Source organism: Xiphophorus hellerii, chromosome 18 (genome assembly GCF_003331165.1).
Source record: "Xiphophorus hellerii strain 12219 chromosome 18, Xiphophorus_hellerii-4.1, whole genome shotgun sequence".
Classification (NCBI taxonomy): domain Eukaryota; kingdom Metazoa; phylum Chordata; class Actinopteri; order Cyprinodontiformes; family Poeciliidae; genus Xiphophorus; species Xiphophorus hellerii.
In genome coordinates, this window is record NC_045689.1 from 29,800,589 (window position 1) to 29,825,946 (window position 25,358).

Here is a 25,358-nt window from a genome sequence, read left to right on the forward strand (position 1 = left end):
GCTCCATATTTAACGCTGGCCAGTTGGGGAAGGAACAAAAGTTCATGTACCGGAGGAGCAAACAAAACAAACACGATTTTAAACTTGTGCAACTTCAGGCGTTAAAAACAGAGAGAGAAAACCTGATTAGTTTGCTCTGACTAGCAGGACAAAAAAGAAGCAATCTCCCTCTGCTGATGCCTGTTTATTCTGGAGAGTTAATTTAATAAGACGCACAGAGGCATAAATGCATTTCTTCTCCTTCACATCTTCTCCTGCTTCTGCATTTCACTACTCCAGGATCAGGCTGCCTCCCTCCTCGGTCGTCTTATCATCAGAGGTTGAATCCGCCATCATAATCAGATTCAGGCTCTCAGCTGTGATAAGCCAGTAGGAGGCCGGCGGTCTCCTCACTGCCTGCGTCACAGTTTGTTCCCCCCCACGTCACACGGCAGATCAAGACGTCTCTGTCAGAGACGAACATTATTCAGCTCCTTTTAGCAGGAATCGGGCAGAAGTTAACAACAGCCCAGCTCCAAATGAAGTGGCTGTTTTTTAACAGAAAATATGAAAAATGTTAGATATTAGGTTATTAAAACTAATGGAGGGACTCGATTGATTTTTTTTAATTGAGTGAATTGCAGTGCCTGTAATTAATCGCAATCAATTGAAAAATTGATTGCGATATGACAAAACTATCAATATTTTCTTAAGAGTTTTCCTGCTGCTAAGTTATTAGGGGAAAAAAAGATGAATTCAAGAACAAAAATAATTATTGCTTTTAAGCCCCTAATCATTCGTAACTTCTTGTAAGAATTGTTTGGTTTTTTTTAGGACTGCGGATGCTGGCTTTAGAGTTGGGGACGTCTTTGTTTGCTGCGCCATGGTTAGCATTAGATGCTATTTTAGCCTTGATTAGCTTCGGTGATACGCCAACTCCTTTTACCACAACAACAGGATAATCCAGCGTCCCAGCAGATGGTTTTTGACACAGAAATGGGCCAAGAGAAGCTACTTTGTCGTCCGTCGTCGTTATTTGTGGATCCTGCTTGTGCGTATTTACGGGTGTACGAGAAACGCGCAACAAAGTGTCCGAAACTTTTTTCTTTTGTAAAGAAAACACGATGAATTGCATCAAAAATCTGAGTGTTTGGGGGCGTGCTGTGGTGGCGCAGGGGGTTAGCACGACCCACGTTTGGAGGCCTTAGTCCTCAACGTGGACGTCGCGGGTTCGACTCCCGGTCCCGGCGACCTTTGCCGCATGTCCTCGCCCTCTTTCCTGTCTGCCTACTGCCGCAAAAAACGCGAGCCACTAGCGGCGCAAAAACTCTTCGGGGAAATTAATTCAAAATTGAATACTTTTCAATTTTGCAAAAGCAAAAAAAAAGTAAACTCTTTTTAAAAAATTTTCATTTAGCCCTAAAATGTCACAGTTGAAATTAGTTATTAAATATGGAGATGAAAGAATTTAAGTAGTTTTTCAATTCACATTCAAATTCAATTCAAAATTTTTTATTTTATTTTCAGTAAAGATTTATGCGGACAGAAGACAAAGTTAAAATCTCATGTTTTTTTCAAAATCTTTTCCTCAATTAAAATAAATAAGACATTTTCTTAATTGAGAAACTTTATGCTCACAAACATGGTAACCTGAGCGTTCTGGCTGCTGCCTCTTACAGAGCGATCCATGGTTCCAGGAGACACATTATTGTCCTCACCTGGTAGCCTATGTTGGTATTACAAAGCCCTGGATCCGACTCTCGTTTTTGTGGCTCAAAATTGACTATTTTTAAATGATTTGCTTTGAAAAACAATGGAAAGGACTATTTTGATTTAATCATCAAAATTATGTTTCACCAAGATCTATTCATCAGCCAATCTGACAAGAACTAAGTCATTAAAACAGGAGCCAGTCAGACACAGAATAACACAAACACGTCATTTTACTATGTGTAAAAACTGACGGCCACGACATGGCAACACTTGAAAATAAAAACACTTTTAAAAACATTGTCAGTCTGAGGAGGATTACAGTAGAATGAACCTCTGACTACGCCTTGGTGATGTATCCCTCTTTGATGAGGAAGTCGTAGATTTTGCGCGTCTTGTTGACGTCGATCTTGATCAGCGCTCGGGCCTGCGCCAGCCGCAGCCCGCCCTGCCGCCTGCACTCGTTGAGTAAAGCCTGCTTGTACTCCAGGTAGGCCCCCGGCACCAGCCGCACCACCTGGCACAGCTACGCAAAACGCACGGGAAGAAAGAAAACGTGTGTTTTTATGGCTGCCGCACGCATCAGGAAGACTTACCTTACAGGAAGTTTATTGAGATCCAGTTTTAGTTGATCAAAACTACAAAAGCAAAGAGCGAAGGGAGTCTTTCTGCCGTAAATTAGGGATTATTTTAGTAATCTATTATTCTGACGATTAATCGATTAATCAGATAAAACACTGGAACATTCTGAACATTTTCATTTAACATCTTAAGATTTATTTTATATAATATTAGTTTTAATGAGAAAACAAACATTTGACTGCCTACAATGCAATGACAGCTTTCGTTTAGTGGATTCGAAACAATGAAGCTAAAACTGTTTTGGGTAAAACATGTTTACAGAAAAGGTGTTTTTATCTTAAATGACAAATGTATTTATGTTTTGTGTATACATACGTTTATATATATATGTGTACATTTGTTGGTACAATTACTGCTCTGAGTGTGTTCTTTCAGCAAATGGCCTTTTTTAGAGTCTGTATGCTCCAGTTAACGACTAATCGATTCTTAAATTAGATGGGGATTATTTTAATCATCGATTAATCTCATTAGTCGTTCCAGCCATACAGTAACTTCCCAGTAAAACTCAGGTATAAAAAACAAAGCGCTTACATCATACCGAGTCTGACAAGATCTTTAAAATCAACATGTGGCTACGTGATAAATCGCAATAAACGGTGGATCAGCTCCCTCCATATCTTGGCAATCTAACTGAACTCCAGAGGATGTTCAGGCCTTTAGAGATTTATTTGTAACCATTCCCTGACTTATACTTTTCAATAATCTTTTCTCTGATTTGCTTGGAGTGTTATGTCTTTATGTTGCGAATACTGATTAACCAGTGAATTTTACCTTCCAGACACAGGTGTCTTTACACACACGCAGTGCACTCAGGTGACCTCTATCCAACCACCACTAATTGACTGGACCTTTGTTGAAGGGGTGAACATTTATGCAGTCACTAATTCCATGTTACATGGTTATGTTAGTCCTTATTTTGCACAAATTTTTAATGAAATTTTATGTTGGAAAAAATTTTTTTTGTTAATATTTTGTCAAAAAAGCCAAAGTTTTATTAAGGCCCATTTTGTAAAAACAGTGACTAGAAACAATAACTGCTGAATTTAAGCACCAGTTGGATAACAAATATATAAAAATTCTCAACTTAAACTTAATTAACTTAATTACTTTCATACCGCAGAATGCTGTAAAAAATGCATCTTTTGGATATAAGATTAAAGAAAACTAGAAAATTTCTGAAGAAAGAGAAAGCTGAATCTTTATCTCCTTCAAGTCTCACATAAAGGGACAATTTCTTTCTTCTGAGTTAAATCTCGTCTTTCTTTAGACGCTAGGAAAAGACCTGGATGTGCTACTTTTATCCGGTGATCCGCGGAGGTCATGGTCACTCCTGGAAAAATGCTGCGCTAATCTCTTATGATTGCCAGATCAAGTTTTATGGAAATGCAGTGGTAAACCTTTGGCTTAGATCATTAGAAAACAGTGAGCAGTCTCCTTTCTGCCTATGCACACAAACTCCGGGTCGGACTTGGCAGCTTTTGTCAAAGTTTCTCCTGTACATATCCACAAAAACACATCGCAAATTTTGGCATAAAACAATGCAAATGCATCTGAAGCAGGTGGGTTTTAAAAATCACGGAAAAGGCCTCACACACTGGCCGCCTGTGTGTGAGGCTGTCATGGCCGTACCTCCTTCTCACGCTCGTCGAGCTTCTCTGTCCCTGGAAGTCCGGTCAGGTTGAGAGGAGGCGCGCTCCGCCTGCCTGTTGCTGAGCAGCAGACATGTAATAACGTTTAAAACACTCAGTTCACACGGCAACGCTGCTTTAAACATCAGACAGCAGACTGTTAACTGTCAGGGGAACAAAACGTTACAAAGCGTGAAATGGCTCAGTAGCACAGCTGACGGTGTTGAAAATAATAATTTCTTAACTTGTGATTTTCTCCACTGACTTAATGTGATGAAATTAAGGCTTACTGTTTTCTAAAATGTTCAGTTTCACAATATGCTACTGTAATAAAATATGACTTATCTTAACAGGAGGCGTGAAGGGCTCTGTAAACCTACCACAGAGCTTAGCTTAGCTTAGCATGGTATAGTGTAGTATATGTCTAGTGTAGTGTAGCACAGCATAGTTTACATTATATACCAAAGTATAATATAGTAGAACATAGCCTGACACAGCACAGTATTGTCTACTGTAGGTTAGCAAAGCATAGCATAATATAGTTAAGTATAATGTAGCACAGCACACTATAGAATAGTACAGTACAGCACAGTATAGTCTAGCACACTACAGTATAATATGGTATAGTATAGTACAGTTTAGTATAGTTTAGCATAGCATAAAACATCATAGTATTGTATAGCATAACATAATGTAGTGAAGAATATTATATAACAACATGGAATACCATAGTATAGTCTAGGAAAGCCAGGTACAGCAGACTATACTAGTCCAGAGTAAACTAAACTACTATATACTGTATATCTGCTATATACATATAACTTATAGTATATCCTATATGTTTAGCATATACTGAACATATACTGTGGAATAACAGTGTAGCAGTGCAGTGCAGCATAGCAAAGCAAAGCATATTATAGCACAATATAGCATTGTATGGCATAGTATATAGCATACTTTAGCAATAGTTTCATATAGTCTAGTAGAGTCTTGAATAGATCTATAATACTGCAGCACCATCTGGGAAATTCTGTATCACTTAAATAAAACTAAAGGTCTGGAAACATGAGAGTTTTGCCAACTCCTGCACATGCAGAGTTGTAGGAGTGTCCATTTTAAGCTCTGGGAGCAAAGAGAACCGATGCCATTTTAAACGAGAGAAAGAGCAGAATAAAAATGCTCGCGAAAGTGTGTTTTTGAGGATTTAAGGAGAAAAGCTCTATTGTTACGGCTGAGCCCTGCAGCCACGCTGAGATGACACAGAGGATGGAGCGCAGAGGAAGACTAGGAGAGAAACTTCCTACCTGACACCGTGATTGTTGTGACAGCTGGAGTGACGCCAGCATCTCTGTAACAAAGAGGAGAAAGAAAAAGCCTCATCATCTCTGCTGCTGTGTTTATGCAGACACACATCCCACTTTTACGCAGCCGCTCTGTTCACTACTCTCACTCCAGAATGTCATCCAAAAAGAAAAAAAAAAGATGAGTCATTCCGTTTGAGAGTTTTTATTTAGAGGTGGAAGTTGGACGACAGCCAGTGGAAAAGACGACGATGAAAGAAAACAAAACAAAACAAAACCAGAGTGGCACGTGTTGAAATGGCAGCACACGCTAATGTAGGAATGGGGTTTATTGTAGCGTAGCGTAACACGCAGATCGCGCGAACCCTTCGGACGCTCACATGGCCGCCTGCTTGCTGAGCCACTGCTGACACGCTCTGCCGTCCTGGATGTACTGCAGAACGTCATTCAGCATGGTCCTCTTCCTCCGCTCGTCCTCGCGCATCCTCTTCACTCGCTCGTACACCTTGGCACCTGATGGACGGAAAACGTACGAGGAAATGTTCAAATGTGGAGCCACAGCAAGCTGGTACCTGCTGTAGACAACAATGGAAAGCAGTGCAACGCATTGTCATACGGGTTAATGCAACAATAACCAGCAAAGGACCTGCCGCCTTAAATGTTTTCGGTTTGTTTTTATTCAATATATATGTTTCAGTCATTTTTAACCTTTCTTAACGCAAGTAAAAAAAAAAACATTGAAAAGAAAAACACACAATGCTGAAAAGAAAAACAAAAGGAGCAAAAGCAAAAAAGGAGCTAGCACAGAAATAAATATTTAAATTCCTGCCAATGCAAGAACACAAAGCGTAGATTGAAAAAAGTGTAAGCTTATTACACCATCGCTTTTTTACATGTACAGCATCAGGTCTGTCACAATAACAATTTGCTGGACAATAAATTGTCTCAATAATTATTGCGATAGACGATAATATTTTTTTCTTTGAGGCCATTTTAAGTAACGTGCCAACAATAGGGTAGCAATGAAAGTTCAAGACTAATAAATTTTCGTTTTGTAAAAGACACTAAACATTTGTACTGGAAGATGTTTTACATATCCTAAGTAAAACATGAGAACCAAAATCAATAAATAAAAATAGAAATGAAAAACATAAAATGGACTGCCATGTGTCTGTCAACAAAACTGCCATTCAAAAAATATCAGTTATCGAAATGGAAATTATTGAGCTCATTTTAATTCTTCGTGTGTTTAATTGATTAATTTCTTTTTGCGACAGGTCAATCATCATCAAAGTCAAAAATCTTTCCTGTACACTTTTCTAAAACAAATCTCCAAAGAATTCCAGCTGAACCTGGAGACAAACTAAATGTTAAAGGAAGATTAAGAAAAGTGACTGAGTTTCATCTAAACTTAAGGTCCCGTCTGTAATATTTCCTCTTGAAGACAAAGTTTGACCTTTGGATTGTAGACGATTATGTTATTGCTTCGGCAGTGAAGGCAGCTTCTTCATAACTGAGGCAATTTCCTAACATTTATCGGTAAAGTCGGGCAAAGATTTAAGAAACTCTTCTCTTCTAGAGAGTAAAATTGTGTTGTTGGAGTACAGAGATTCTTGGATATCCAAATATTCTCAGCTCATCTTTCCTAAATAGCCACAATTATAAAACTACACATAACTTTTGATATTTATGTTGGAAAATTCCTCTGTATTCAGAGAATGTGTCTGCAATTGTTGTAGAAATCACATCTTTCTGTCACGTTTCCCCAGAGTGCAGGGATGTTTACAAAAATGTGTCCAGTGTCCTGAATATGAGAACCATAAACACTCAGGTTTATACTTGACGTTTTTGGTCCCAAAAAGTGAAAATATCAAACTCCACTCACTGCAGAAGGACTTGATTCCTGCCTTCCTGTATTCCTGCAGCCTGCGGATCTCTCTCCTCAGCTCGAACTCAACTGTGAAGAGAAAGAGTTGAAGGTCGCTTAATGCACATCTGCACAGACTGATTCATGAACATAACAGTAGATGCCCATTCAGAGCCGCAGACTGTTTGAAAGGAGCCTCCAGACACTCTGGCGGACGCAAAAATCGAGTTTAGTCCTTCAGATGGCTGAATAAATACAATAAAAGTCGGATTTTTATACATGTTCAAGTCAGGACAGATTTTATTTTCTCTTCAACCATAAAAAAAAAACCAAAAGTATAAAGTAAAACAAAGTGATAATCATCAGGACTACGGTGCTACAGTCAGAAGCCGAGTCTTCATTACAAATGTGCGCAAAACTTTGACGATATTCGGCTGAAGTTAAAATGACACAATTTTGCAATTGTTGTGTTTTCATTAAATAAGAAACATTTATTTTTAAAAATCACACGTGAATAAACTGGTTCACATGATAAGTCAGTAAAAAAAAACATGCCGTGCCATCATCCTCCAATCCTCCTTCCTGTCGTCGTCTTCTTTGCGGTTTGTGCCAGTGGCAACACCTGGTTGTTGATCACATGACTCGCGTGATCCAAAAACAGTGTTTCCATCGGAGTTTTGCGAAATAAACCAATTTTGATATGGCCTCATCTTGACACCAAAACCTTTTATAGGGAAATGATTTTTTTCCAAAATTGCTGTATTTCCATTATGTGAATTTATTTTCTTACTGTTAAATTGAGCCATTATGTGGCTAATGGAAACGCAGCTAGAGGAACAAACAACAAAAATGTTTGCCAAGCGCTCCAATTGTCATCATACCTCTGTACTGTGCATGCCTCCAGAAACCAAGGAAATATTCTAAGCCTTAAGGAAGGCTTAGAATGCTTCCTCGAGTATTCTAAGCCTGGCGGGCTACCAGACTTAACTTGCCCCCACCAGGCTAAGTGCTGTGTGTTTATTTTAAAAAGTTTTTTATACACCTAGCATCCCTACCACCAAACACAGCAGCTTTTCTGGGGAAACCCTGAAATGTAATCTGGGTTTCTAAGTTGGCTTCTGAGAAATGGCTCCTTCCTGTAGCAGCAGCTTTTCAGCCCATGTCGGAACAGGACTCATTTCAATGGTGACAACATTATTTTAAGATTTATAGAAGGTATTTGCCTTTTCCTCTCAGGGTGAAGGGCACATCTTCCATCAAACAAGTTCATCCATCCAGATCCGAAACGGTAAAATGGCTGGGCTAAAAGGGATGTGTGTATTTATGCTTCAAGTGACAACAAACATACAAGAATGGGGATCAGCAGAAAACAGTTTTCTGGTGTTGCTCAATGATGAAAATGAGAACTTTGCGTCTACCAATGCAGGAATGGAAATAAGGCCCTTTTCTTAAAATATATTTTTCTGAAAATTGTTAGAACAAAGAGCCAGTCAGCTCTCAAGTAATTCCAGTCAGTTTCAAGCATGCAACACCTGCTGCAGACAGAGACGCCTTCACACACTCACACACATCCTGTTCTCTACGATCAGCAGAGACACAGGGACGTTTCAGAGCCAACGCTGTGTGTAAAAGCTTGAGCAGGAACGGCAGATCATGCCACACCAGACACCATCGCTGCTGTGTTAGATGTCACGCCTTCCATTACTGAACGCCAACATGCCTCCAGAAAGCAGGTGTGTGTTCAGGCAACACCACGTCATCCCTGGTTGGGTTCACCGTGAACGAATAAGGGCGAGATGACGTCCTAAAGCGCGACATCTTGGGCAACAGGTATAGAAATGTGTGTCTTCTAAATAAATTTGAATCTTGTCAAATCCAATTAAAAACTTCAGAAAGAAGAAACATTTCAAAAGATTAAATGAAATAAGAAAATATCCACACACTTCCTAAAGACAGAAAGCGGTAATGTCACTTCGTCTTCCCACCGGGATTAAAAGTTACATCCTTCCAGAGTGAAAATCAGAAAGCCAGGTTACTCAAACTGGCTCGATCTTGGTGAATAAACTCTGTGCATGTTCTCAGGTGAACGCGCCAGGGGCAGATACTGACGTGCGTGGCTTTCGATGAATTTGTCGTGTTCGGTCGGTCCAACCACTCTGGCGAACCGCCTCATGACCTCATACAGCTCCTGCACCTCTTTCGGGTAACACCGCTCCAACACTAACAGGAGAGAGAGAGAGAAGAGAGGACAGGAATGAGTGGGCAGCAGATCCAGGAGAATATAACTCAGAAACATGAAAGAAGCGATCCGCCTCCTCAGGAGCAGTTTATGACTTCTGCTGCTTCAGCTGGAAAGTCATTTAGTTTGTGAGTTAATGGACAGAGAACAAACCTGTTACATTAATGTCACTCAATGGCTTTTAGTGATGCACTTAACCACTGTTTTTCTAAAGTATGAAAGAAACTTCAAGCTGCAGCACGTAACTTTTATTAAAAAGCGTTGGTTTTTTTACACGTTTGTTTAAACTGTCGTTATATTTTAACACTATGAGACAGATAATCTGTGAAAAGATCGAGGTCCTCCAATTCCTCCCTGAGCTGCTATTGCCATTAGCAGAAATGCATCCCTACTGATCAGAAATAGCCAATCAGAGACGACCCAGATTGGCAGGAGGCCTGGGGTGGCCTGCCAATCAGGGTCCTGCCCTGCTCAATGTGCTAATAGAGAAACCACTGACTGTTCCAGGAAAACCATTTTTCTGCCGTCATTGTGGTCATGCTAACTAGCCTTAGCAATCACGACAGGCTCTGCAGTGGGGGAGGAGCTGTAGCGTAGCAGAGAGCAAAGATGGAAGGTGAGAGCAGCACATACACGAGAGTGATTGACAGCACTAAGACCCTCCTCCTGGCTCTGATTGGTTGTTTCTGAAGTTGTGGTTGTTTTTGAAGCAATCCGATTGGCTGATATAGGTTGTAGCTGTGCGCTACACTGCCCCCCATGGGTCTGGCATGTTTTATACAACGCTCAGGGGCGGATTTGTGCGGATTCATGTGGATGAAAACTTTTCTGAAAGAGATCCTGTGTTTATATTTTTTTAAATAAAGTGGCGGAGATATTTGCCCGGCTTCGTGTGTACAGGGCATTAATCACATGTTATGACAATTTAAGTGTATTTGAACTTCAATATTGGCACATTCCTCCCTGTTTTTTGCCAGTATCACTTTTGGCAAATAGTGACTTAGACCATTATTTTAGGAAGGTGACAATATAGAATTGTGACTGTGGATTGGAGGAAATCCCCAATAAATTCCAACTTTTGCACCAAATTTCTGTTAAAAAAACCTAACAATAATAACAGAAGTGATTTTATCAAATAAATCAATGAAAACTTGAGTTTATAGCCAATAAATATGAAACATGGATAACGTTTGGGCTCCCCATCTAATACCCAATATAGAAAAGATGTTCTCATTTCTAAAATAAGTTTGTTGAAAATAAAGAAGCATTTGAAATAACCAAATAATTTTATTGCAATAATTAAAAACTAAAACATAAGAGCCTGACACACTAGAATAACTGAACTCGGGATCACATTTAGACTGAAAAACGCACATTGTTCACAGTGATTCGTGGTCCGTTTATGCAATTTTCCCATCGCCACTTCCACCTATTCATGCTCGACACGGGAGACGGCAGAACGAAAACACCTTCCCGACCTTTTATCCTGGGCTGGTGAAACGATTCGGCGCCGCAGTGAACGGGGTCGATGGAGGTCCAGCTACTTTTTAAACCACAGGTTTTGTTTAGGAATCAAAGTATGACTTCAAGAGACCCGGCGGGTCGATTTAGAACATTGGCTGGGGGGGGATACACACCCATGATCAGAATAAAACCCTGCCTGTGCGCCGCGGCTGCACCTGTTATCACCACCGCTCTGTGCAGACGGGGCTGATATGATCTCCTGAGGCGGCTGCAGGGAACGAATTCTCTCCCTGCAGCCGAATGGATCCTCACTTCTCATCCAAAAACACTGATTACACAAAAAGCTATTAACACTCAGGGTGTCTTTACACAGCTCAGCTTGCATAATACAGTCAATACAAAGATCTTTAATTGTCAACACTATGTATGAGTTTGCCTCTCAGAGCTCTCAATCTGGATAGGGGAAATATTGAAATCACTAATGTGGTAACATTTCAAGCTGATTATAACTTTAACACACACAAAAAAAACCCAGCATCAGTAACTGCTTGATAAAGCTAGATTTTAAATCCTCCTCTTCTATTCATTTTTTGGGAATGTGAGAGGTGACGTTATTAGAACATATTAATTTCTGAGGTGTACCGTTTCTGGTCCGCTACGGGAAAAAACGGATGAGCTGAGCCAGGCGGCTGGGAGTGACCAGCTGCACTGAAGCTGATTACGAGTCTTCGCCTTAAAACTGCACCTGCACTGCAAAAACACACAATCTTACCAAGCAAATTTGGTCTAATTTCTAAAGCAAATACGCCTAGAATAAGACAAAACTAACTTACAAGTAACTTTTCAGCAAGATAGTGAAACTTTTTTTTATGTCAAAAATTCAATAGTATTTATGAATAAATATTAGGTCCGTTGGAGATCATTTCACTTATAACAACATGGGAAAATGTTTTGTTATAAGTGAAATAATTTATCAGTGGAAGTGGTATAAAGCCCCAGGTCCCCAAAAAACAAGAAATGCTGGTTTTGGGTTATGGGTTAGGTTTAGGACTAAGATGTGAATTCAGTTTAGGTTGGGCATAGGGTTAGGTATGTACTGGTAATGGTTTTGGGAAAGGGTTAGTTTAGAGAAATGTATTGAAAATGAATGGAAGTCAATGCAAAGTCCCTGAGAATATAGAAAGATACTGTGTGTTTGTGTGCGTGGGGGGGGGGGGGGGGGGGGGGGGTGTACTTGTTTATCTAGTCTTAAGACAATTTCTGGCATATTCACTGACCTTCTGAAGACTGATGTCCTTATGGGGACCAAAGCTTGGCCCTAATAGGGTATACTCCTTGTTTAGGGTTACCTTAGAGGTAAATTAGAGGTGAATTAAGTTAGAGGTAGGGTCAGGAATAGACTAGTACTGGTGAGGGTTAGGAAAAATGTCTGGTTTAGGTATAAATGAAGGACATAAAATGAGTGGAAGTCAATGCAAAGTCCTCATATGTGTAGAAATACAAACTTATGTGTTTGTGTGTGTGTTAGCAATGGTAGAAATCCTGTAAGAGGATACAAAAGTTGTCCTAATGCTAGGTTAACTTAATAATACAGCAATAAAAATAATACAGAAACACTCGCCTGTAGTGCTTTAGATTGAAACATGTATGGGTTAGATTTGCTTGGTCAAGAACCAGACCTAAATCTAGCTGAGAGTCTGTGGCAGTAGCTGAGAGATGATAACGTCCACTGATTCTCTCCAACCAATCAGACTGAACTTGAGATTTTATTGCCAAAAAACATGAGCAAAAATCCCCGAAAGGCTGCCACTGGAACCAAAGGTGCTTCTACAAGCTTCTGATCTTAAGGCGATATAAATGTGCGCCACATTTATTAGTTTCCAGCTTAGAATTTTTTTAAACACTTTGTGCTGTTTCTCTTCTACTTTCCAATTTGTGGTGGCCTATCACATAAAACCACGTAAATCAAAACAGAACACATTGAGGTTTATGGTTGTGATAAAGCAAAACGCAACAAAGTTTCAGGGGGATAAATAAGTTTATAAGAAACTGTATAAATTCAAGATTTACAACTCGTTCAATAACCTAAATAAACAAAATTTTCGATTTCTTATCCATTGCAGAGGAAGAATCTCAAACTCATACGCAATAAAACATTCAGCAGCCTTGCTGCATGAAAACAGAAACTCATCTCTTTTCTGCATGATTTGCCAGAGAGACGCGCCGCTGGTGAGTGTTCACACATTTAACTCCCTTGAACACGGAAACACACTCCGAGACTTGTTGTGTTCGCCTGAAAGCTTCGGCCGCGTTGCCGAGTAACAAGACGAGTGTCGGAGCCCGGGAGGAGAGGCTTCTTTTGTGGGTTCAGACTGCGGCGTGTGAGAGCGCTAATTAACAGCTGCCGTCTCCGGGTGAGCCTATGAGTCGTGCACCTAACCAAACACCGGACACACACACACACCTACACACACCAAAGGGAGGAGACCAGAACTCCAAACTGGGCCCAAACAACCAACGACAAGCGGACCGACGGGTCGCCAGAGTCGCCACCACTCCCATGATCGCATGTGACAGACGCATGAACGCGCACGCATACACACACGCGCTCTTTGACAGTCTCCATGGCAACCGGTGTGCAGCTCCAGCTTGAGTTGGCTTTTGTCTTGAAAAGGCTGCAGAGATAAGGCAGCAGGGGCTAACCGGTGGGCTGAAGGGAAACGTCAATAAAAGATGAGGGGGAACTGTTCCGACTCCCGAACCGGGAGCGGGCTCCGCGGAGCAACACGTGGCGAGGAAAGTTACGAGGCACTATAACCAGACAAAATCCTTTCGCGGCGCAAGCTCGCCATAAAAATCTAAACCCATCTGCTCCCTCCCTGCAAGGAATTATATCGCTGAACCCGGTGAAATCCAACCTGTGACAGGTGGAGGACGCGGCCGTCTCTGCAGCAACGCCCTTCAAAACAGGGGAGTGAGGTTACGCCCAACTCCCACAGCCCATACTGACAGGAAGACTCGCACATTTTTCTGTTTCTTTAAAAAACATACATCATATTTTATGTTTGAAGTGTGAACATAGCCGTAATTCTTTGTAGCTAGTGAAGGTTTTGCTCATCCATTATGACAGAACCGATGTGCAAAATGTATTCATGGTACAAAACAGGGAACGAAGAAGTTAAAGCACAAAATGTTCTCCTGTTGATGACATAAAAACAACAGAGCTATCAGGTTTCAGATTCTCCTTTTTGTTTCTGTATTTTGTAGTTTAAGTACGCTCAACTCAAGATGGATGTCAAAATCGTAATAATATACACAGTTTTTGAAAGTGATAATATAATTGAAGATGCAATAGGTAACTTTTGTAAAAAAATATATAATAAATTTAATATGTGTGTTAAAACTGTCACTATGTTGTGATAGCATATTATGATCATAGACAACCAATCAGAGCGGGGAGGGAGGAGGGTCTTAGTGCTGTCAATCAAGCTGATCTATGCAATGCAGGTAGTCTCCCCCTTGCTGAGATTAATCTCAAAAATTTTCTAGAAAAGAAAAGGAAATTCTGAGAGCAAAGAGCTGAAAATTTTCTACATTTGAAACTGAGTGAATTTCCAAGTCGAAAAATTTTGACAAGCTCAAAAAATGACCAAGTTCTTTCTAGGAAATACGTGAAATAAATCCCAAAGTTTCAGAGTTTGTTTTGGGAAAATTACCTCCTTTTTTTTCTTGTGTCTATGAAGCCCTAATATGCTGTCTGGCCATTTCCATCATTTAGACAGAAAAACACTAATCTTAGCTCTTTAAGTTAAAAACGTTCCTCTCTAGTCTTTTTTAAACAAATTGGACGGAAACATTTATTTCCGTATTTATCCAAGCTCAAATACAACTAAAAATAATGTAAACAGTCCAGGACCTTAAAAGACAAATGAAGGTTATTACAGCACAGTTTTGTTTGCACACATCCTCCAGAAAGCAGAGCAGCGATTTGGCTGCCAGGTATGAAATGTCTGGCCAAGCCGTTGTGAATGACTCAGCAGAGCTAATGAGCTTCTGAAGGGAACTCACTCTGGAATTTGCGCAGGTTGATCAAACCATGGTCTCGAATGATCCTGAAAGAGACGAACAGAGCGGTTCAGAAAAACGATCCTTTGATTGCTGAAGCAAACCTACAAGAAATGGAATCCACTTAGGTGTAACGTTATCTCAGTATAAATATCAAATAAACTCCCAATAAAGCTGTCTTTTAATGCCAATCCTAAATCACTCTTTGGTCAGTTTGTCTATCCTGAACCTGTGAGACGAACTCTTCAAACCCAAGATCTGAAAGGCAGCCAAAAACACACCAGGACTACAATTATTAACACTTATTAGTGAACTATGTTCAAAATGAGCAGTTGAACTTCGGGATGAATCGGGCGACACAGGAAACCGTGGAGCCAGCGTCAGCGTCGCCGATTCCTGGAAAGCGAAACAAGGCTACTGCTTTTTAAAGCCGTCTAAGGCCGGTTTCTACCAAACAGAATTCAGTGCTCTTAGGGCCGGAGAAAGCTCACAAATGTGAGCTCTGATGTTCTGAAGCTCAAGGTCTGATCTTACAATCCTCTCTGACAACTTAGCAGAGACAAAATAGGAGCCTGGCTGCTCGAGGAGGCTGCGAAACGCTTTGCGAGCCTTGAATGCCGTTCCACGGAGTTCAGGGAGCAGAAACTCGTTAAAGTTGACTGTGATGGATGCGAGGCGCAGTGTGTAGTGACAAAGAGTGACAGCTGGCAGGATAACAACAGTAAATTTATTTTCCTCCTAAAAGAAAAAATAATGTTAAAGAACACCTATTATGCTTCCTTAAAAACAAGTGAAGAGATGTGCATGGGTTCTACAAAACATGTACATTACATTTCTTACACAAACTCATCCTCAGTTAATGAAATGTCGCCTGGTCAGGTCTGTCTGTCGCTTTTATGCAAATAAGTGGCTTCTGGCCACGCCCCCAAACTCATGTTACACTATGTACACGTAATAATGGGTGTGAACAGATGTGCAATTGTACAACAGTGCATCTTTGACCCCCCGAGTCAGAAACGTTTGCACCAACGTTTGTGCAGCAAAAGTTTCTGCTTGTGCCGCCATCATCTTAACGATGTTAATTACAGTTTCCAGAGGTCAAAGGTCAACCAGCCAGCCCAAATTTACAAAATCAAATGAAATATGGCGTCAATCAAGTGTGCTACATTTGTGCAGCAAAAATGTCCATTTGTGCCGTTGTAATTTTTAAGATATCATAAAAAAAACTTTTCTGTGGGTTATCAGAGATCAATAATACTATTCAATTTTGCTATTTTTGTGCAGCTCATTGCCACCTCTGGAAACTTTTTTTTTTAAATCTAAAAAAATATAATGGCACAACTGAAAATCTTTTATTAGTTTTATTGTCATCTTAAGATGATCATTTAAATGTTCAGTTTTCTTAGTTTGGCCAACGCTACAAAGAGCTTAGTATTGGCAAATACTAAAAAAGACACACCCACACACACACACAAAACACTTAATTAATCAAATATTTATGTGATGATTGGAACAACTAAAGTGGAATGAGTAAATCTGCTAGAATTTCATGTGAATGGTGTCTAAGATAGAGGACAAAATGCAGGGAAACAAAAAGACCAAAAGTGAGGACGCCGCTTTCTGTAAATCGGATTGTTCTTCAGGATTAAAAAACATTTTTTATTTCTTTCCTGCTGGGAGAACGGGCATGTTGTCAAACAGGCTGGCATTCACATGTTAGAGAAAAGAACAAATGCATATCTAAATATATTCATGGAGTGAACAGACACCCTGCGGCTTGTAAATTCAATTCTGAAAGACCAAATGTACGGCAGCAATAAATCGGCTTAAAGTTAGCAACCCGTTCAGTGATAATCCCATCTACTCTGTACTGGCGGCTTTTGACAAAACACCAAACAATGTTATAAATACATCCGTCCGGTGAAATGCTAGATGCTAAGTAAGCAGAGAGCTGCTGGAATTACTGTTTGTAACCCAGTGTAGAAAACAGCAGGGCAATGAATACAGAAGCTTCTGGCGCCATCTGCTGAAAAACTGAGACCACTGCACGCTACTGGCTGCATTTCCACATTGAATTAAATAAAAACAAACACCTACTTCTTTCTTCTTTGTCTCTCTTTTAATCTCGAATGATATATATCGACGACTGCGAGCTTGAGAGCTGTGAAAGAAGCAGAAAGTTAAAGTAGAAGGTGCAAATCAGACATGATTTAAAAAATTAAAAACTAAAGTAGCCGTACCATGCAGTATATCTGAGTCATCGTCCACAAAGTCGATGTCTTTCAGATCCCATTCTGCGTAGTTGTCGAACTCCTAGGAGAGAGATACAAATGGCGTCAGGCTCTGATGAGGTTGCTATGACGACTCGCTGCCGGGTGACAACCCAAGGTGTGAGTCACTATTTTCATTAACATTTACTGCCGAGCCCTCTGGTGGCCGTTTGACTGATTTACTCGTCCGGACAGGTGAAGTCAGCTCAACCTCACCTCCATGAAGTCCGCCCTGGCTGGCATGTACCCTGCCATGTCCCGAGACAGAACCGAGTCAAAGGTCGGCCGGGGGGGGTCGTCGGAGGCTGTGGGGTCAGAGGAATACATGTAAGAACCAAAAATGCTTCAGTGGTTTGTGATTATTTACATTCTGGGCTGGACTTTAGAAAGGGCTCAAATGGGCAGTAGCCCAGGGCATCATTTTTTGGGGGCGGCCGCACCATTTTTAAAGACATTTTTAAAAAATGAATGCAGATATTGTCATATCAAGTGAGATGTAATAATATTTGGGAGGTTTTATGAATATAAACAATACTCAAGTGTCTGAAAATTATGAAGTTATAGTCTCTTTTTTGGGGCCAAAATCTACCATTTTCAGTAGGTATCATCAGGTCATGACCATTTATGTACAGCACTACCTATTAATATACTGTTATTTGCTAATATACGGTATTAGCAAACAAATTTTTCTTTAGTTGATAGGGCACCAATAAACTAAATAATTTCCATCCCAGGGGCCAAAATCCTTCTAAATCTGGCCCTGTTCATGTTACAAAATCTGATCATCTAGTCGCCGTAAGCAGAAAAATGTTTATAGAAAAGGTGTGGCAGTCGGAGATTTTAGGCCTATTCTTATGTTCATATTTTATTATTAATATTACTAATTTCTGTTATTAGTATCATTACAAATTTTCTTTTGGATTTCCTGAATACTCATAATTGACGCTGATATCGTCCAACTTTCCAACGAAGCATGTTTTTTTATTGTAAAAGCATTGCTCAATTTCAATCAAAGTTCAAAGTAAAAATTCAATGGAAAAAACTAAAATGTAATTTAATTCACAAAAATATTTTACAAAATGAAGCCATGGGGATTTTACACAGTTTAGCAAAAAAAAATTAGCTATAGCTTATAGAGATGCATCAATCATTCAGCCAACGCTCAAAATCTGTCAGTTTCAATCAGTAGGTCAAATATTAAACGTTTGTGTTTTACTATTTATATGTTTGACTTTTCAACAAACGACAAAAGCCTGTTGCTTTCTCCTCCACTGCAAAAAAAATTTAAAAGCTTTTTTTTTTGGCATTTGTAGCACATCGCCTCTGGATGGAAATTTGTAAAATGTAGTCTTACAAAATCTAAACTGGAATAACCTACAATAAATACAGATGGTTTAATCAGTAGTGTGTTTGCTAAAATAAAGAAGAGGATATTATGAATAGGAACCACAGGGAGTTTAATGATCAATAATTTGGATTAAAAACTTGAAAATACATGTAGCAAAAGTCAAGTAAAGCTTTTTATTTAAATGTAAATGAAAGTAAAAAGCATGTTTCTCAAAAAAATTGTTTTGAATCTTATATAGGACGGAAGATAAAGTCTAGAATTGAAAAACATTTTCCACACTTCACTTAGAAAATTATCACATTTTATTAATTCCCATAATTTTATAAAGCTACCTTGAAACACCGTGTCAGACTAATCTCATTAACCATCATTTTAAAAGAAAATTAAGAAAATAATCGGCATATTGTGTCTCTTTCGGAGGGTTTTGTGTTCTGTTGTGAGAGAAAATGAAAATAAATCATGGAAACAGCTTACGTTTGAAAGGAATGGCTCCGTCTGCATAGCAAGAGTCCTTTGCTTTCCGCAGGCTGAGCAGGGTGGAGGAGAAGAGCGGGTTATTGATGAAATTCTTCATGTAGTGGCTCTCGCATTCTTCTTTGGTTTTAGTGCGCATCTGATATGCTACGTCCTGCCTGGAGAGGCGAGAAAAACACAAAGATTCATCCTTCGGCTCCGCCGCCGACCGTTCGTCCAGATTTATGAACGGGTCACACCGGGTTGACGGGTTTAAGAAACGGAGCGCAAATACTGTTTTTATTTATTGTGTTTAATTTAAGTTAAGAGTAGGAGACAACAAGATTGCATTCGGCCAACTAAAAACCAGTCAGGGTGTTTGAATTGCTTGTATAGTACAAGGTGGGTCCCTTCGAGTTATAAAGATTCCCGCAGGCTAATATTTCAGGAATTTTTAAAGCGGCAGTATTATGTATTTTTCATCCACACAGAGCCATTTTATAGCTCAATTAAGCAACTGTGTTAGCTTCAGTTGAATATATCAAATATGAATTAAAAGAAATTTGACTTTGTAACTTAATGCCTTGAAATTGGGCCTCTGTCTCTTTAAAAACTTTTTCTAAAACTCCGCCTTCAGGAAGTCATCACAACATGGCTCCTCTATTCACCTTTTAGCAACGTTTTTACCAGCGTTGCACTGAGAAGCAGCTCCTACAATGAACTCAGCAGGCGTTTGCTAATTGCTGCTGGCTAGTCTGAAGGAGCCGAGTGGAGGAGTCATGCGGGGAGGGAGGGCTGCTCTGCGAGGCGAAAGTCCCGAAACTTTGAAACTGCAGCTCGGAGGAGGAGCTGCACCTTGAAGGCGGAGGTAGGGAAACCCAGGTGTTTTGCACAGCTGAATGGTTGCCATGGAGATTAAAGGATTTCTTAAACATCCAGGAAAGACTTAAGGCAACACTCCGGGTATGTTTTTGATGAAGAAATATCATTAAAACATGATGTTCTTCTTTTGTTTCTTGAAGATTTTCACCTCTCATCCAAAAGTCTAAACATTTGAACAAAAATAACCCATCACAAGAGATGTACTGGATGGAAAAATAAGTGGATCAGTAGACAAACAAATGGATGGAAGCTATTGTTTTCTAGCTGGAAACAATAAGTGACACAACAACCTGTGGTGGAAGAAAATTTCCTCACAGACCAAAACATCACAGTCATTAAAGCATCACAAACTGAACTCATTCGGCCGAGAGTGTTCCCGTCTCCCCGGAAGGCCGACTGCTCAGCTTCGTGCTTCGTGTTGCGCTCTGAGCTACGACGCAAACGTTTAATATTTAACCTGAGAGCAAACGGCAGCGGTGTGATGAAGAGCTTCAACCCTGAGGCCGTGAAACCCAGAAACAAACCTTGAAACCTTAAATAAATGACACCAGAGAGTGTGGCACAGGGAAAACAATCAGGCCTTATCAAATCACAGTGAGGAAGTGCCCACCAGTTCCCAAAGCCGCAGTCCATGACCGCCTCCAGCAGCGCCATCTCCTCCTGCGCCGTCCAGCCCGGCTCCAGAACCGGGAAGTCCGATGTCTGCAAAGTGGGGAAGTAGAGTAAAACATCTCAGAGGACCGTGTGTGTGTAGGAGGGATCTGGGGGGGGGTTTGCAACATGGTGAAATAAAAGAAAAATACTCACCATGATTTCATATTTGTGATCACTCTGATGTTTTTTGTACTCAAATCCCCTGGTGAAACACTGAAAGAGATCCACACGATTAGACTGACTGAAGTCACTCTGACTTCCTACTAAAAAGACTTTTAAAACCAGGAAGAGATTCTCCTGTTCTGAAGCTTTTAACCGTCCAAAGCAACCAGGGGGAAGTCGACAGGTTGTCCCGTTCAGACCGTCAGTTCCAGCAACAACAACAACAACAAAACTCATAATAGCGTACGCAGGGTCAGTGTGACTCTGCACAAAACTTGCGGGGCCCAAATGACCCCATCTCTTAAGACCGTCGGACAGTTAAAATGGCGGTGGACTTCCAGGTCGCTGCGATTGTAAACAGTAATGCAAATTCACTCGTCATTCACGTATTAAAGTTTTTACCAGTCATCTCTGACGATCACCTCGACGTTTTTGTATTCCCTTCTTTTCTGACCAATCACTGCAACTCGGCTGAATTTTGACCAATACTTGTAGCCTGTTTCTAATATCACTTCCCGTCTCTTGAACGGGATTTTTGTCTTGCCAAACCTGCGAGACAAAATCAAGGGTGACGCACTGATGATATTATTTACCTTTTTTCTGTTCGGATGTCTTGTAGGATTTGCTCGTAATGTAAACATCTCACGTTAAAGTGAAGGATTAATACGGAATTCTTCTTTTAAATTTTGACAACTCCTCGGGGCATGATTGGATTTGTATTAAGGATGCTATTTCAAGAAAGTTCTTGAAAAGGTTACTTGCACCGTAAATATGTTAAGATCTTGTCTTTTGTAGGGGAGGGTATGTGCAGCAATCTAAACTTTTTTGTAAGACCATGTTATGACTAAAACCTGTCAAAGAAGGCGCCACAAAAATCCTTAACGTTAGCCTGCAACAATCTCAAGAAAACACTGTAAAATCCTGGAGGGACTGACTAATACCTGGAACCATTCAACACCTAAACTAGACAGATATTTGCAGAGGACTGTATCGATTATAATCTAATATAATAACTGAAAGAATCAAGATTATACACAAATATAAATATGCGGTACATAAATTGCTCTTAGCAAGATGCTAGTCTTGCTATATATAGAGGATTTTGTTCTTGTGTCACCAGTTGCATATTTTTACACAGGTGTAATTATAAAACAAAGAATAATTAATCTAGGATTAAAGAAAACTCAATCATCTTTAAAAAAAATAAAAACATGGGCTCCTATATACAAACAAAATGTTACATAATGCTTCTCTAGAAATGTATACTGTATTAATGAAAAGAATAGCGTCACAAAATTTCGCATGTCAAAGGAAATTTATTTGAGTGTTAACAGAAAGAGGAGAGACTGTTTCAAGTTTAGAAGCAGACCAAAGCCACAACTTTTAATCTGCTCCTTGCTACATTAGCAACCGTTAGAGTCCAAAGCTAGATTATTACCTTCATTTATATGAGGTCGTCCACCTAGAAACTACACACTCCTGTTACGTCTCTATAATCACGCCCAGTCATGGTCAACAAAGGATCACTGGTCAGGGTCACGTGCAGCAAAAACTGAGATATTTTAATCTTTTCTTTTACAGAATAATGTCAAATATTGACTTGAAGAATAAAGTTGAAATGTTAAGAAAATAAAGTCTAAATTTTGTTTTGTGATGAAAGTCAAAGTATTGAGAATAAAGTAGGAATAATATCTTTAAAAACGGGCAAGATGAAAATGCTCTGATCTTGCCAAGATGTGTTTGTCCACAAGATGTGCGTGTGCTAAGAGATGAAAACTGACACAATGACGCAAAAGAAAAGGAAAGAAAAGAAACATTCTCCTCATTCCCCCCCCAAGCTGTTGACCATTTCTACATTATGCGATTGAAAGTTATTAAAGAGCCACTTCTGGTGCCACAGGCTGCAGACCCCCATTCCCGAAGCTTCATCTCAGTCCAGAGATATTTTAGGAGTGCTGAGGAGCCAACGACGTGCTTATCTCTTTCATGCATAACACACAGGTTAATTTTAGCAACCAACACCAAACTCGACCAAAATCAAGTGCAGAAAAGTGCAAAAACAACAAGCATAAGAGAAAATAAATAGAACCATTCCCTATAACTGCGTTCAGTCAGAGGTCTGCTGATGAGCCACATGTTTGTTATTAACTCACCTGGAGGCAGAGCAGAAACGGAGCTGGTCCACATTCTGCACACTTGATGTAAGGCTCAGTTAGATACGAAGAGCATCCTCTGCAGGGCGGCTTGTCAAAGGGATCATCTGCAATATTACAGGCGCTATGATTCAAATATCATGGTTACGGTTTACTTACTAATTATAGACTGTAGAACACGGATACATATAAAATATAATCATTAAATAAATATTCTCCAGTCAGTCAGAATTACAAAGGGGTTTAATTTAGGCTATAAAATAACATTTGGCTGCAAATTGTAAAGCTAGCTAATGTTTGTATTTACTTCCTTATAATTAGCTTCAGGTTTGCGTCTGTATCGCTGCTTAACTGGTGTCGAATATCTTCAGCAATACCAAAACGTGTGCTGACATATTTTAGGGTTTTGAATGAAACATTTCTTGCGCTTTCTTCATCTACGAATGCTACAGTTAGCTTGGCTAGCAACATAAGAGCAACGGCTTGGAAAAAAATACCAAAAACACGCAAACAGCGGAGGAGCAGCTGCTGGATTTAATTCGCTGTCTATGTGTTTTCACAGACACTTACTTGTAAACGATGCTAGACAGTCCATTTTAGTATGAGTTTTGGAGAGAGACAAATAAATAAAAACAAAACCCCGAATTGAGGTCAGGATTTGATCTATTTCTCGGAGCTCAAGTCAAAGCTAATCGAGTGCAAATGATTCGATGCGCAGAATGTGGGAAACAGGAGTCCCAAGATTTTTAAGAATATTTTTAACATGTAGGTCGAATGGACATCGTTGAGTGCATAAAACATTATGTTTATGCATGCGCAGTACATTTAGATCCATATATAAAAGGAAACAATTCCTAAACTTGTAACTAACAAAATTGTTTTAAATTTTCATTTTTTGCTTACAGCTCACGACACATATAAATTGCGGGATAAGCACTGGGTTTATTAGTTTATGTTGATATATATATATATATATATATATATATATATATATATATATATATATATATATATATATATATATATATATATATATATGAGTGGGTGTGTGTAAAATTGTTTCTTGTTATTTTGTGATTGTATTTTTATTTATTTATTTACTTATTTTCATTTTAGATTTTAAGATACTGGAATGTGAAAATAGCTTATTTTGTTTCGCTGGTGACATAATCTTTACATATTGAATCAAATGTTATGATGAGTACATACTCATTACATACATAAACATATGTATACAAATAGGCATTCGCCGCATTTAAGCACTTTTTACATTCAGGACACAAGGAAAAGGTAAATTTCCCCTCTTTGGCACCAGGCGTCGCTCTTGCTCCAGTGTCTTACATATAAAAAATGCCAATGCCTTGCAAGCCTTTGTTTTCACCCTCAGCACAGCCTACCTCTTGAGCCGTGTGTGTGTGTTTGTGTCGGTGTGTGTTAGCATTTCTCACCCTGTACGGTCCATTTGTCCAACAAATACTACGTTGTGAGGACCCACTGCTCCTCATGGAGCAACGTTAAGTCCTTGTGGGGAGAGACAGACATACTGTGTGTGCATGTGTGTGTGTGTGTGTGTGTGTGTGTTGGTTGGTTGGTTAGGCTGAGAAGTGGAAAGACATGAGATGGATATTACAGTTCACCCCAAAACGCCCCCATACTGTTTTCCATCCTCAGTAGTGCTCTTCCAGGCCTGAGAATGGTTTGAACCGTTTAATAGAATAAAGTAATAAATATCCTGTTCTAGATATTTTCCACAGGATCTCTCCAGTTCTGGCCCCCGAATCAAACCAGAAGTCCAGCAGCAGCTCAAGCACTCCCTCTGTCTGCGCAAAAGGGGATCCAGCAAAAATGAATACCTCTAAAAGCTGACGCCTAGAACTGCAGCTTTGCTTCTGGTTCCACCACTTATGGTCTATAAGTGAGTTTATCTGACAACTGAATGTTAGTTTTCTAATTTTTTTTTCTTTGCTTTGTTAGCTAAGTAAGAGCAAATACACACAGTATTAGCCATAAGCCTCGAGAAATGAAAAGTTCTGCATGAACTTGGAAGTGCTTGTTAGGCTAAATGAACGTCCTCCTGCTCGCTGTGAGGACAATCCGCAGTGACAAGCGTGTTCAGCCCCGGTAAAGAGTGCGTCCCGTCTCCCGACGCTCTGGGTCGACAGCGGACCTCGAGAGAGAGACTCACTGAGAGCGGCGGGGCCCGAAGCGCCGCAGATACATGAGTAATAACAAAGTGGCTGTCCGACGCAACAGAACCGAGCATGATAAAGGGACGGTTGTACTTCCCCTCTCTGTGTTATTTCCAGCTCGCTGCTGAAACGGTTTGTTTGACAATCCTGTGGGAGCGTTACAATTTGTGTGTCTTTGAAAGGGAACTTCTCCTTTCTATGTGGCAGTTTGTAGTTTAACCAAATGAAGCCAGCCTATCCCTGTGTACTCTCTCACAAAGTCTTTTGTTCTTCAAGGATGAACCAAACCAACCATTCGTTCTGTCATTTGGACTATACCATTGGTTTAAGGTTGAGGGCCAACAACAGGCTG

The 25,358-nt window shown here is 39.9% G+C and overlaps 1 protein-coding gene across 1 annotated transcript; it reads right to left on the reverse strand.

The window, feature by feature from the left end:
* Positions 1–1,475: 1,475 nt before the first annotated feature.
* On the reverse strand, positions 1,476–23,529 carry tada2a (transcriptional adaptor 2A). Its single transcript, XM_032545767.1, has 15 exons — positions 23,388–23,529; positions 22,818–22,924; positions 20,656–20,715; positions 20,459–20,550; positions 18,988–19,145; positions 17,382–17,470; positions 17,136–17,208; positions 16,993–17,056; positions 14,899–14,942; positions 9,237–9,347; positions 7,146–7,217; positions 5,641–5,773; positions 5,264–5,307; positions 3,961–4,040; positions 1,476–2,215 (listed from the first exon to the last, which is right to left on the reverse strand). The coding sequence occupies exons 1-15, from the start codon at positions 23,410–23,412 to the stop codon at positions 2,030–2,032; spliced, it is 1,338 nt and encodes a 445-aa protein (XP_032401658.1). The 5' UTR covers positions 23,413–23,529; the 3' UTR covers positions 1,476–2,029.
* Between the last annotated feature and the right edge of the window lie 1,829 nt (positions 23,530–25,358).

Bases quoted from the DNA above. Each gene is read 5' to 3' on its own strand.
- tada2a (XM_032545767.1), bottom strand. From the start codon at position 23,412: ATGGACTGTCTAGCATCGTTTACAA. The intron at 20,716-22,817 runs GTGAGTTAATAA...GATCTCTTTCAG, and splicing joins CGTTTCTGCTCTGCCTCCAG to TGTTTCACCAGGGGATTTGA. The intron at 17,057-17,135 runs GTACGGCTACTT...CTTCTTTCACAG, and splicing joins TGACTCAGATATACTGCATG to CTCTCAAGCTCGCAGTCGTC.